The sequence below is a fragment of the Myxine glutinosa genome, chromosome 1, assembly GCF_964187855.1.
Source record: "Myxine glutinosa chromosome 1, kmMyxGlut1.1, whole genome shotgun sequence".
NCBI classification, from domain to species: domain Eukaryota; kingdom Metazoa; phylum Chordata; class Myxini; order Myxiniformes; family Myxinidae; genus Myxine; species Myxine glutinosa.
In genome coordinates this window covers 290,172,841-290,187,840 of record NC_136261.1, presented here as the reverse complement: position 1 = coordinate 290,187,840, position 15,000 = coordinate 290,172,841, and the positions used below count along the sequence as shown (strand labels likewise).

The window sequence follows — 15,000 nt, the reverse complement described above, 5'->3', positions numbered from 1 at the left end:
AGAGAGACAGACAGACAGACAGAGAGAGATAGACAGAGAGAGACAGAAAGTGAGAGAGAGACAGACAGAGAGAGATAGACAGAGAGAGACAGACAGAGAGAGACATAGACAGACAGAAAGAGAGACAGACAGAGAGAACCACAGACAGAGAGAGAGAGATAGACAGACAGAGAGAGACAGACAGAGAGAGAGACAGACAGAGAGAGACAGACAGAGAGAGAGACAGACAGAAAGAGAGAGAGATAGACAGAGAGAGAGACAGAGAGAGAGAGACAGACAGAGAGAGACATAGACAGACAGAAAGAGAGACAGACAGAGAGAAAACATTTTTGGGAACGTTTTGGGAACATTCAAATGTTGGGTTTTGCTGACGTTTCCACAACGTTGTTTCAACGTTTTTCACATTACTTTCCTGCAACATTGAAATAATGTTGTTGTAAAACGTTTCCACAATGTCGCTACAACGTTTCACTTTCGTTGTTGCAACGTTTTGCTCCAACGTTTTGGGAACATTCAAATGTTGGGTTTTGCTGACGTTTCCACAACGTCGCTACAACGTTTCACTTTCGTTGTTGCAACGTTTTGCTCCAACGTTTTGGGAACATTCAAATGTTGGGTTTTGCTGACGTTTCCACAACGTCGCTACAACGTTTCACTTTCGTTGTTGCAACGTTTTGCTCCAACGTTTTGGGGACACTCAAATGTTAAGTAAATCGGATAAGAATTCACGAGTTATTTAATTATTAGCGATTAATGAAGTACTTATTTAATTAATTACACTTCTTATTACATTACAGTAATTACATTACAGTACTTACCTGAGGTAATTACAGTAATTACAGTTCCGGTAATTACAGTAATTACAGTAATCATGACAGTAATTGCAGTAATCTTATTACAGTAATTACATTACATTAACTCAGGCACCTTTTGAGTAAGGAAGCTGATATTTGGACATGACACTGACCAAGTGATGTGGCTGTCAAGGAAAATTTTGATTTATTGATTAATCATTTAATAAATTAACTCGTTGATTTATAAATGACTTATTTAATTAAAATTCCTCAGAGATACATCTTCGGATGAGATACTTGCAGATTGGTTATGCTATAAGCCAATTGATTAAGGAAAATATTTTGTGATGGCCATATTGGCAATTTCGTGGCCATATTCGTGGCAACTCAGTTAGTGCCACTGCACCTTTAAAATGCATCCCTGCGTTCATTTTTCGATCGATTGAGTTGAAATTTTGAACAATCGGATCTGGACTGTCGTTGTTAACGACTCTAGCACGCACCCGTCCAATCAGGATGGAGCGGTATGGTCCCCGGATCATCACTGCCCGCAGTTTTAATTAGTTTTACTTTTTCTCTTGGTCATATAATTTTGAAGACATGCATGTCATGATATAGGAAATGTTTGTTCTGTTGAACGGAATAAATGTTGTTTATTTGTGTGGGTGTGTATTTTTGTGTATTTTGGATATATTTTCACGACTAATTCCAGTTAACATCCTGCAAAATTTGCTCGTTTTCTGGCCGAGTCGAAATTGCGTTGAGTTCCTATGGCATGCGCCATTAAAAGCGCTGTGTAATGGTTGAGCTCCCTTTATTTCGTTTTGGTCATGCGGATGAGCAGACAAAGTGACGAATGCTGCGGCTGGAGCAGTAGAAGCGATGTTTTTTTTAATTGAAATGATGTAATTTAATTCAACGTGGTAGGTGGGCAACACCACAAAGCATACCTCTTTTAAGGTGTGTACAAACCCATGAACATTTCAGCAATCAATACGATGCTGAAATGATGTAATTTAATTAAACGTGGTAGGTGGGCAACACCACAAAGCATACCTCTTTTAAGGTGTGTTTAAACCCATGAACATTTCAGCAATCAATACGATGCTGAAATGATGTAATTTAATTAAACGTGGTAGGTGGGCAACCCCACAAAGCATACCTCTTTTAAGGTGTGTTTAAACCCATGAACATTTCAGCAATCAATACGATGCTGAAATGATGTAATTTAATTAAACGTGGTAGGTGGGCAACACCACAAAGCATACCTCTTTTAAGGTGTGTTTAAACCCATGAACATTTCAGCAATCAATACGATGCTGAAATGGTGTAATTTAATGAGTAATTTAATGAGTAATTTAATGAGTAATTTAATGAGTAATAATTTAATGAGTAATTTAATGAGTAATTTAATGAGTAATTCAATGAGTAATTTAATGAGTAATTTAATGAATAATTTAATGTGTAATTTAATTGTGTAATATGGTCGACCTTGGGTTTGTTTGGGTTTTGTTGTTTATTTTTGTGGGTGTGTATTTTTGTGTATTTTGGATATATTTTCACGACTAATTCCAGTTAACATCCTGCAAAATTTGCTCGTTTTCTGGCCGAGTCGCAATTGCGTTGAGTTCCTATGGCATGCGCCATTAAAAGCGCTGTGTAATGGTTGAGCTCCCTTTATTTCGTTTTGGTCACGCGGATGAGCAGACAAAATGACGAATGCTGCGGCTGGAGCAGTGGAAGCGATTTTTTAATTGTTCAATGATTATTCGATATTGTTATGACTTATTGTCAATAGGTATACGAAGTGGCCATGAGGTAGCCTGGTGCTATGTACAGTTTTATTCTATTGTTGATTATACCACATAGCTGTGGTGATAAAGGAAATGTTCGTTTTAAATAGATGATGGTGATAGGACCATGACTATAAAATCATGATGATTATTATGAATGATATCATAGGGTTCAAATGCAGAATGATTGCATGAACTTGGGAAAGAACTTTCAAGCCCTATGGGATAAATTGGGTGTTACAAGCGATGGAGTTTCAAAATTTAGCATGATTTAAGGAATTTTACAGTCTTATTTCAGGAGTTTTACGAAATTTATATTGCCAAGAGATTTGGGTACTATTAAAAGAAAAAATGATGAGATATTTTTCCCAAAGAACTTTAATATCTGCCATCCATTTCGGCGGTCTCACGAATGAAGGATGAGTTGCCTTTAGTGGTTGCAAAGAAAATTTGTGAAGACCAGGCAAAATGGAAAAATAGGTCAGATATGACCCTAGGACAGAACAGTGATTCGTCAATTGACATGAGGTATGAACCAGAGGTGACGACCGATGAGCTTCGATCTCAGTCAATAGATGGACCTGTCCTGACATCATTGGGGAAAGGGCTTATGCAAGGAGTCATCCAAAATGATTAATTTGATTTATTGATGAATATTGATAAATTAATTGAAATTGAATAATTGAATTGAACTGAATAAATTTAATTGAATAAATTTAACTGAATAAATTGAACTGGATAAATTGAATTGAATATATTGATTGTTTGATTGATGAAAATGCGGTCTCAAGAAAGAAGCTTTGATATCTTTGTGAGATATTATCAATGTGAAGACAACCTTGGAAAATTGAGCAAGGTGGTGAGTTATATATAGATATATATGTGCGGTTACCATTGTGTGATTTCCCCTTCAACAGAGCGGACACCTGAGGATTCACCCATTTCATACTTACCCTCTGGCTCATCTGCAAATACTGATCTGTGAGATTGGATTGTGCAAAAGCCACAGGTGAGAGAGATTCTCTAGAAATCACCGTTTGAACAGGTGGAGAGATCCTTCCTGGAGGTACGAGAGAAGCTTTAGAGGAACAAACTACAACACATCCAACGCTACTTTGATAAAAGGCAAAATGGGAAATGGAGCCTGCAAGAATACACAAGGACAACCAGAGATTCCACAAAAAGGTACTTGTACACATCATATGTACGACCGTTATGGTGCCGAAGCTATAAGGCAGGTCGAGAATTGGTATTTGTGGACAAAGGGACATGATGAGGAGTTTCCAAGAGATGGTACATTTGAGCGAAGTCGATTGGAAAGATTGGAACAAAGATTGAAAGCCAGGAAGAGACAGAATCTAACGGTAGACTGGCTTGCATTCCATCTTTGGGATGGTGAATCCAGACAACGGGAACAGCAAGAACGGATAACGGATCTAGAACTTAAAATAAAAAGGATAAAGGATACAGTGGAGGAGACAAATGCACAACTGCCCTCGAAATTAGGAATGAAAGTGACAGTTGTCCCATCTGATTTCCAGTTGTCTCCCCAAAAAGGACGGTACAGATAATTTTTTCGTGTTTCAGGAGATAACGAGAGATTGCAGTGGCAACTCAGGGATGTAGAGATGCAGCCCAGCAATACAAGTGCACAGGTGCACAGACCAGGTAACGACAGAAACCGGTGTTTCAAGTGTGGACGGATGGGACATTGGAAAAGAGGATGTCCGTATACCAAAAGGAAGACTAGTTCATAGGGTAAACCAAGATCAAGGGTACCAGTGCTGACCGATACCTCAGACAATGATTAGGCCTTCATTGCGACAAATCCCAAATGACGATTGGCCTCAACAAATTAGAATACTGGACAAACATGAATAAATGTCGATGATTCTTGGGTCTGAAAAGTTTTCGGAGCAAGAATTATTCATTTTTCTTTTGCTTGTAAGCAAATTGATAATTAATTGATCAAATGCCGAAATTGGATCTTTTATGTTGGGCACAAAATTTTAAATTTACAAAGTTTGGAACAATTGCTTTGCAATTTTTTTGGCAAACCAAGTGACAAGAGTCACATCATGATCAGGTGGGAATTTCGGACTATTGTTCCACACGATTGATAGGTCAGTGGTCGACTGACATACAAATGGGTGGGTAGTCAAATTTGGATAAATTATTGTGGGAACTGAAAGGGTAATGTCAATGTGACGTCATAGGGGTTTTCTAAGAATAAACTTTTTGGTCCATTTGTGTATTAGCGCTTATAAAATTGAAGGACAAATTTTGAGAAATTGAAATAAAGTTGACACCAATCCGGATCTGTAAATAAGGGTTCCAACGCAAACAAATACGCATAATGCATATGTGTGTGGGTATTTTGTGTGTCAGTGTTTTTGTTTTTGTGTATCAATCTTACAAGATTGTTGACACCGATAGTGTGCCTTGTCTGAAAAATAGATAGTTCCATGGGGATGGGATCGCATATCGAGAGAATTCGTAAAATAAAAAAAATAGAAATATAATTTGATTATGAAAATTATCACTTTTGTCAAGGGAGATGGAGAATAAAGATTTGATTTGCTGAGTTATGAGCAGCTATTCATTAATAGTAAAAATTGGGAGTAACCTTGGGATTCCATTGTGATCGAATTTATATGAGAATCAAAGCTATTTATGGATATGAGCTTCATAAAAATGTGGGAGTACAAAATTAGCCAAATTTTGGAGAGGTCTTACACTGACTTCCCAGAGTACTCTGCTCATGGATTTTTATATATATAAACTTGAATTTTATCAGCATATAAATTGTGCTGTATGTATGGATGTGTTTTAGGCATAGATGATATGGGAAAATAGTAAAGAAAATTTTGCTGGTTTGAACTATTGTGGGTTTTCAGTTCTGGAGTTCAAACAAAGTCACTGGTTAACAGATGAGAAAGGATAGTAAATAAATTATTCGATGCTGGGCAAATTAAGTACGATATTACTAAGACTTATGAGAGCTATTATTCTTCCTTACAGCAGTGGAAAATTATTGAAAAAAATTAGATCCAACATAATGAATCTATAAAAGAATGTGATAGGGATAATATCCTCAATTTGTACTAATTATTTGATTGTGGGTAAAGGAATTAATTTATCGTAGTGGATTGTTAACAGCAGCCTGAAAATGTCCTGAGAGTGTGCATCCATGTAATCAGAAATCCCAGATTTGTTTTTACAAACAACATTTTGGTAGAGGTCTTATGTGGACGAGCACTTCCTTGGTAGATAAAAAACGGTACTGCATGCTGGCAGCCACTTTTGCAGCCAGTTAGGCCAAACAAATTGAGAGGAAATTGTAGTTAAATACGTAAGTTACACATGGCTATTCGTAAAAAAGGAAATTTGTTGAGATGGGAAACATTTTTCGAAGGTTTATTAAAGTGTTATAATATGACATGTGGCAAGGCAAACTATTGGATGGGAAAATTAGATCTGGTTATAGAATAAATTTATTGACCCCTTGAAGTTAATTCCTCGAATCATTGTTTCACTGGCATTTTTTGTTCACATTGGAAATAGTTTGGTAGAGCTTTGGTTAAAACCTTTGGTTGCGGTATCTTGGAACGAATTGATAAACCATAGGAGATTGATAAGAATAGAAACAAATATGGACCCAAAATAGAAAGTTGGATTCATGCCTCTCATTGCAAGCAAGCACATGGGGCTAAGGTGGATGATCCCACAGAAAATGAGGCTGCACCTAGCAGCCCAGCAGAACATTCAGTGGCGGATAAATGATAGTCGTGATATACATTCATTTGAATTACATTTTAACACCCCTTGCATTGATAAACATTACATTTTCAACATGTGATATTCCTACTTGGGATAGTGACATTTATTTGCCTACATGACATACCATTATCGACTGATATTAGCGCAACATGAGGGATAATGTATCACAACTACACTCATGATTAGGGGATTTAGTTCGACCCCGAGAGATAGGGGGATCAGGGTAAGACAAATAATCTGATTTATGTTACATATTAAGGGATTTTCTTTATTTACCTTTTAGGAAGCTTGTTAGTTTGGTATATAATGTTGAATGTCATCGACATATAATTATGCCATAGGTATGAATATATACAAGGAGTAGCAGACTTGTTTGTTGGTTTAGTAGTTATATTGGCAATTGTTTTAGTGGTGGCTTGCTTGAAAGCCTTAGTGACGGTGTGTTTGAATAAGGTAACCAACAACACGATGATAACGCATGAAGTGACAAATGAGGAAAGAAATGTGGAACCAGAAAAGGAAGACTTTTATGGCGACATAAATACTGAGATTAAAAGATTAAATCAAGTGATGTTGCAAATGAATACAGTAGAATTAAGATAATGGCATAACGACAATGTTATGAGTTGTGTCAATTACAATATCAGTGAACTCATATCACCACGAGTGACACACTGTTAGGAAAAAAAAAAGGGGAAAAGAAAAAGTGGAGAGGAATTATGGTAATAATACATTATGCTTAATTTGTTGGTTTGGGAAAATTGTTGTTGGGAATTAGATATTCCCGTTTGTGATTGTAATCATATACAATTTATTTTCTTAGAGTATTGCTAAAATACCTGCATGAGTTAATTTTTGAACTATATTAACCTGAAAGCAATTGTGGATGCTATTCTTAGTTTAGTAGTGAAATACATACCTGATTGAATATTATTTGTGTGACACATATAAATGAATATAACTTTTTTGTGTTAAGGAAAAACAACAAATTGTTGAATGTGAAACTGTCGGAAGATATACATGATTATGCTGATTTCATGGTAAGATGTACCCTATCTGATTCAGTGTGTGTGGAAAGCAGATTCAGATGTGACTGAGCATAAGGATAAGACGAGATCACATTTGAAAGGGGTTCTAACGGAATTGGGAAGAAGTTCGAGAAAGAAAATTTATGGCTAAAAAATGAAGTTAAACGTGGCATACACCCTCTTTCTCAAAGAATGATGAAGACATTCTCCCGTGTAACTTGGAGATGGATGCTTACCTTCACCAAGGAAATTTATGTGACCATTTGCCTGGATCACACTGCAACATATGAAAGAAAGGCGATCACTTACTCTTGTTCGAAGGCTTAGAACATTCATCACATCAGAAGTTGCAGGACAACGACACCTTACCTGCAACCTCTGTGAAATGCGGGGACATATGTTATTACTTCACCAACTTCCGGGGAGCTAGCATGGAGCTGCAAACCAATGGCTGTGCCTTTTCACAACAGCTGTGCACGATTCTGCGGGCCACTCCTGGTATGGACCATGGATGACCTGAACACCATGGTCCCAACATCATTGTGGATGCATCCGGCATCCCTGTTCCACATCTTGCTGGCCAATCAACGTCACACCAATACTTGCTGCTCACTCACAATGAGGGAGGAGGCAAGTCGACTACAACTGGGTGAAGGCCTTGTTCAGGAATTACTATGGTTCACAGCAAGAGTGGCAAGAATGCTACATGGAGAGCAGGGTCAGTCTATGACTCCGCACCGTTACCACAACAGCGAAATCCTACACGAAGTAGTGCAGGTGTTCATAAAGACAGAAGAAAATGTTTCATACCTGAATTCAAACACAAGTGATCAGCCCTTCCTTTCAAACAAAGAATCAACATTTGTTTGGAGGGAAACGTTTTTGCCAGATGGTGCAGATGCTTTACAAAACTTGAAAATGAAGTGAAATTGTTGTATCTTGGTGATGGTGAAGTGTTGTTTTGAAAAGATATTTGTGATGCAAATGCAATAGATTGAACAATATGGAAGGAGTCAATGACCAACGAAATGTTTTGTGATTCTTGCAGGATGACGGTGTATGCCTAAGGGAATTTGATTACCAAAGTTATTGATTATTTACTTATACTTGTATTGATGTTTACTTGCAGTGATTGATTGTTTACTTATATTGATGTTAAGATTAATGGTTAATATAAACAAAAACAAAAAGATGAGGGAATTGTGGAAATGTAACTCATTGATTGGGACTAGTAACGAAGCAGATAGACGATTTCGTAAATGAATGTCAGGAATGTGCACGAACATGGTTATCTCTTGTCCACCTGGTCACAGCCCCAGGCTGGAGCACCCCCCTATTGTTTGGTAAATGGAACTCGCAGCAGGAGGGAAGCGAGCTGGTGCCAGTGAGGCGACCGAGTAACGTTTGCGGAGAACGGATTAGAAGCAGCGGAGAAGGGATTACGATTTCAGCGCACAGAGGATTAACTGAAGCTTGCCCATATAAACAGAAGAGACTTTGAGTCAAAGCAGCGCTCATCCTCAGAAGCCCTGCCCGACGGAATGAACGCGTACCAGGAGTACGGCGCTGCAGCCACGAAAGAGGGACTATGCGGATAGAGTTACCTGATCCATTGAGTTAAACGGTATTATTTGGTATTGGAATGAAGTGAACTACCAGTTAATAAAGTTGTGATCTTTCGTAAACCTGTGACATCATTGGAGTCTTGAGTCTCACACCACTTCCCCGACAATCCCCACACCCAGCCAACTGGCATGGTGACAGTTGAAATCACCACATATGAGGAAGAGAGAGTTGGGATGGGTAGATAGAAGTTGGTCCATATTCTCAGACAGCGAGATGTAGATGGAGTCATCACTGTTTGGTGGACGGTACAACACACATATGAACAAAAGGTGGGAGCGAAGGGGAAGCCGTAGCCAAAGGTATTCCTGGGGGTGAGGTGGAGAGAGGGCAGTGCAGGGCGAGTGAGGAAGAGAGTTTTTTATAAAGATAGCAACCCCACCTCCAGGACGAGGCTCAGGTCTATCATACCGGAGTAGGGAGTAACCTGGGAGAGATACCAAGGAATCAGAGACATCATGAAGGAGGAAAGTTTCTGTTAAGCAGATCACGTCTGGTTTGTCAGAAGCAACCTGTATGGAGAGATCAGACATGTTTGAGCGAAGGCCCCGGATGTTTGAGGTCCATACTGTTAAGGAAGAGGAAGGGGGAGCATCGGATACAGAACGGGGGGGGGGGGGAGCGGTAGGGTAAGATGTGGAAGAGGAGGAAGAGGTAGGGAGAGCTGTTGAAGGTGTGTCAGAGATTACAGAATAGCTCGGAGAAAGGGAAGGATGGGGCAGACAAAAGGTTTGATGGTGATTGGGAGAGGCGCAGTGAGGTGTTATTTGACGAGGGGGAAGAGCGAGGCAGAAGGTTGAGGGAGATGAAGGTGAAAGTTGGAAGGGGGAAGAAGCGGGGAGGACGCTTTGAGGGGGAGGGGTGAGAGGGGAGTCTAGGAGGGGAGGAGTGAGGGAGAGTCTCGGAGGGGAGGGGTGTGGGTGGAGATTTGAAAGGAATGGGTGATTGGGAAGATTTGGAGGGGAGGGGCAAGGGGGAAGATTTGAAAGAGATGGGTGATGGGGATGATTTGGAGGGGATGGGCAAGGGGGTAGATTTAGAGGGGAGGGGTGATGGGAAATGGGATTTTGGGGTGATGGGATTTTGAAAAATGTACGATTAATGGGAAACGAACATTTATTGCAAAATGAGTTTCTTGAGACGTTCGAGTCAAAAATACGTTTGAGGACGCTAGAGGGAGGATGGAGTGCTGGAGAGTTTAGGGAATGAATGAAAGATGCACTATAAGAGATGGAATTTTTTTTTGGAATGAATGGATTTGGTGAGCAAGTCGAAAGCATCCTTTTATAGAAGAAGAAGAAAAAGGTGTTATAGAATATGACAGAATACAGGTCTTCAGGGTTCAGATGAGACATTTTTGAACAACGTGATCACAAACAGCATGGTCGAAGAATGAACGAACGAACAACTAAGAACGAATAAACGAATAAAAACGGAAGGAAATGTTTTTGGGTTTTTTTTTTTTTTTTTGAGATTTTAAAACAAGGAAGTATGGGATGAAAAGACCGTGAAAAAAAGAGACCGGAAAAAAATTGCAGCGCGATCGGAGAACCGCTGAGACAAAAACAAAGCCTAAAGCCAAGGTTGGACACAGTAGCCTAGTACTACACTTAGGCCTCAGAATACACGATGAGAAAGACCGACGATTCTGTACACAGGTATGAAAAACCAATGCCAAGAATACTATTAAAGACACCCCAATAGGTACATACAAGACCAGTTTCGACAAAAACACAATTGTGAAAAGTTACTTAACTTCGAAAGCAAGCGTGCATGGACAGCTTTGAAGAGACGAGACCTCCAATCTTGCGCATGCGCAGAAGCCCAGATTAACCCTCCATAGCATATACATCTCCATCTCCATAGATTAACCCTCCATAATTAACCCTCCATAGCATATACATCTCCAGAAGTATCATTTTCACAATCGCCATGCCGTTCCTATAAGTTTTCCGTTCAGTGTAAAACAAACAAAGTGACTGTAAAAAGGTTCACCTAAAGGTTGGAAATACTAGGTGTCATGGGCCTTGTGAAGGCAACAGGAGGTATAGGCCTCAGGCTTCATATCTCTGCTATCAGCCTATGGGCCAGTGCCTTTGGAATTATCTAAGCTATATAACCATGATGTATTGTACATGCACAGAAGAAGTATGCATGTTTTTGCTTCATGTACACAACATGGGTTATTGTTATTTTCAGGAGTGATCGTGTCGGCGGGCCATTGCATATACACTGCCCAAATAAAGGAATATGTCAGAAGAATGCATTGTATGCTTGGAACAAGATTGCCCATAGGGCAGGTACTCTGCTAGTTCATATAATTGCTGTTAAAACAAAAATACATATCAAAGTTTCCCACCCTCAAAGAGTGGGCAAATCCTCCGCCAGCAAGTGATCCCGCCTTCACTTGTGAACTGCCCAAGAGCTGCCTCAAGGAAGAACATGGGCATGCCGCAGAATACAAAAAACAGGATATATGGTATGAAGAAAGCACCTGTAATGACACATGTACACAACGAACCAAGACTACAGAGTAATTTCACCACAAGGTATTGCTTTGCACTGAAAGTGAAGCCATGCAAGGGCTTCGGGGAAATACAGAGGAGTTAAAACACGAGGACTCATGAAATGACATCGACAATATAATTAGGAACTAACAGAAAATGCTGTTGGACTTTTGAACGTACTGTGAAGAAGGAAACTTTGTTTAACTCTTATTAAGACTAATATCGCAGGCTTGGCCAACAAATGACAAATATCAGATTTCCATCTTTCTTCCTCTAAAGTCCAAAGTGATCAAACTTTGGTCCATTGACATTAGCAATGGTGTTCCTCCTCTGTATTTCCCAGAAGCCCATGCTTTGTTTCGAGGCTTCATTCATTCATTCATTGTATGATTCATTCAAATACATTCGTTCCTTGGATGATCATTGTATGACATTCATTTATTCATTCATTCGCTCATTGTATGATTAATTGAATGACATTCATTAATTGTCTGACATTTCACTCTATATTCAAATTCTCTCTTCTGTCCTGATCACATGGTGATGGTACCCAGAGCCTCCATTTGGCGGAAGTACCTTTTGGACGTCAGTCAGCCTTATCTTCATTCTTGACATACTCGGCGTCAGGCCCACATAAGCTATCCTGGCAATAATGAACAGCGATTGACATTTCACTTGGTTCATTGTTGGCCACATATCACCCTCTGGTTGACCCACACTACTATCCCATCAGGTTTGTTTACAATCGGTGCAGGCATAGCCGAGATATGACAATACATTACCCATGGTGGTGTGGAAAGACAGATACATGCAGAGACAGACAGACAGAGCTGGTCATTCTTATACTTCGCCAACCCCCTCCGGAACCAAGGTATAAATCGATTCTTCGCCTGAAGATCTGTCACCATATTATTACTTATTAGCCCTCCAATAGAAAGGGCCCCCCACATGAGGTTTGCAGGGGGCCACCCACATACCCAGCGGAGGCTCTGATAGTACCTCATCCCACAAGTCATCTGTCGGTGTTTTAAAAGACAGGCATTTGTAAAATATATGCAGAATAAAATGAAATACTAACAAGAAGTCAATTTGACTCACCAAACCACTCACATAAGTTAAGTAAATGCTGTGACCTCTTTCGAAAATAAGTACTGTGTATACACGTGTCTCCAGCTTCAGCCATTTCTAGTGTCTGCTCACCCATCACATTTCTTTCACCATAAACAAAACATCTGTGCACCCATTCAAAACTATATGATGTTACCCTAACACGCCTATGCAAGTTTCCACCCAATATCAATACATCAGTGACGTCTCATCCCGAGTAACATCAGTGACATGTTGATGATGTTGATCTAATCCCTGACCAATATCCTCAAGTTCCGCCCAAAATTGTTCGTTCTCCTCTTCAGTCGAGTTGACTTGAGGTGCAGATGTTGAAATAACAGCTGTGACGTTTCCTCCATAATAATCTTAAGTCCCATAAATCTTGCATTATATCAAGGACATTGTATTCCATGACATTCTGTTATTAATTATTGTGTTCCCAGCAATGATGCAACTAGCAGCCACAGGCTGCATGCAAAATAATAATAATAATAATAATAACAATAATAATTACTCGACGGGCCACCTATGCTGGGCCACTTTATATTTGTGGGCAGTTATGACTGGGATCCAATCTGCTTCACTTTGAAACAACCCCAATTTGATACAACCCCACTTTCATCGGATACGTGACCCATGACGTCCTCTTTATAAAATTAAATTCAGAATTGGATTTTAAATATTTAAAAATATATCCGAGGGGCCTCAGGGTCTTTGTCTTTTCAGAGTCCTTGGTCTTTTGGGTCTTCGGGGTATTTTGGGTCTTCAGATTACTTGGGGTTTTTTGGGGTCCGAGAGATCTTTTGAATCTTTTGAGTCTTCAGGGTTTTTAGGGTATTTTGAGACCTCGTGGTATTTTGGTCCTCAGGGTCTTTGGGGTCTTTTGGGTCCTCAGGGACTTTTGGTTCCTCGTGTACTTTTGGGTCCATGGAGTCTTTTGGGTCCTCGGGGTATTTTGGGTCTTTTGGGTCCTCGGTGTATTTAAGGGTATTTTGGGTCTTAAGGGACTTCAAGATCTTCAGGTGTCTTGGTGGTCTTCAGGGTGTTGGGGGTCTTAAAAGCCTTGAAAGTTTTAAGGGATTTCAGCAGTCTAAAGTGTCAAAAGGTACATTCCAATAGTACACAATTAAGAGACTACATAATTAATAGACAAGATGCCACCAAGTTGAAACAGTATGCGTAATTAATAGATGCCACAAAGTACGTAATTTATCGACAAGATGCCACCGAGTTGAAACAGTATGTGTAATTAATACATGCCACCAAGTACGTAATTAATAGACAAGATGCCACCACGTTAAAACATCGACATGCAGTCAGTCACACGGCTGCAGAAGATAAAATAGTGAGGTTTATTATTGTTTAAAATATTTAAAATGTTCTGGCTGCCAGACCAGACTGCCAGACCAGGTTTATTATTCTTTAAAATATTAAAAATGTTCTGGCTGCCAGACTGATCGTGTTGAAATGTGTCCATTTGATATTTACCTATTTATGGCTAGATTAATTAAGTGATCACAATGGTCATCCTTTCATACAATTATTATCAAGTCAAACAAGTGAAATACTACATTCTGCGCCAATTATTAATCTTTTGAATCATTGCATCATATTAATTCTCTAATCAAAGAACCATTCTCCTGACAAAGCATCTAGGCAAGCAAGGGTTGTACTGGATGGTTTGCTGTTGCCTTTCCCACAATCAGTCTGGGCATGATTTGTAATTTGTTCAGGATGCTGGTGATAACTCACATACACCCCAGGAAAGACACCATGGGATATTTAACGTCCACCAGCTAATGCCAACAGATATCTTGCTTTGCTTCAGTTGGGTAGGGGTAGGGAATCGAACTCTGGCTAGACAGCTCAAATGTACTACAGTTGATGTCATCTGTAGTACATTTGCATCTCACAGTTGATGACATCCTCTCTCGCCATCCAAGTGCTGGTGTTATTATAATGGAGGATGTCAATCACCTCGATCTGACGGCATTTCTTATCGGCCACAATCTTAAGCAGGTTGTAGACCAGTCGACAAGAAATAATGTAGTACTGGACAAAATTGTGACAAATATGAAAAACTGCTACAGTTCTGTTCAACTTGCTGCTCCAATCGGGCAAAGCGATCACAGTGGGGTAATGTGGTACCCTAAACAACATTTCTCTTCCAATAATGATATGAAGCGCAAAGTTATCCACCCTATGGGTAAATCAGACATTCGTGCTTTTGGTGAATGGATAACACATCATGACTGGACAGATGTTATTAGCAAATGTGACGTTGAAGACAAGTGCACACAATTCTATGCCGAGTTGAATTCTGCAATTAACATTCACTTCCCGTCTAAGATCATTGAACTCCATGTGG

At 39.6% G+C, this 15,000-nt stretch overlaps 1 protein-coding gene across 8 annotated transcripts in view; it reads right to left on the bottom strand.

Annotated features, from left to right (window-relative positions):
• LOC137438815 (sodium- and chloride-dependent GABA transporter 3-like) overlaps positions 1–15,000 on the bottom strand; it is a 285,952-nt gene that overhangs the window by 122,414 nt on the left and 148,538 nt on the right. For 7 of the 8 annotated variants that reach the window (XM_068134240.2, XM_078767385.1, XM_078767407.1 and 4 more), the window contains one exon: positions 11,378–11,512. The exons of the other annotated variant lie outside the window; for it this stretch is intronic. In XM_068134240.2, coding sequence (XP_067990341.2) covers positions 11,378–11,512 — 135 coding nt within the window. The remainder of the gene's footprint in view (positions 1–11,377; positions 11,513–15,000) is intronic. 8 annotated transcript variants of the gene reach the window in all.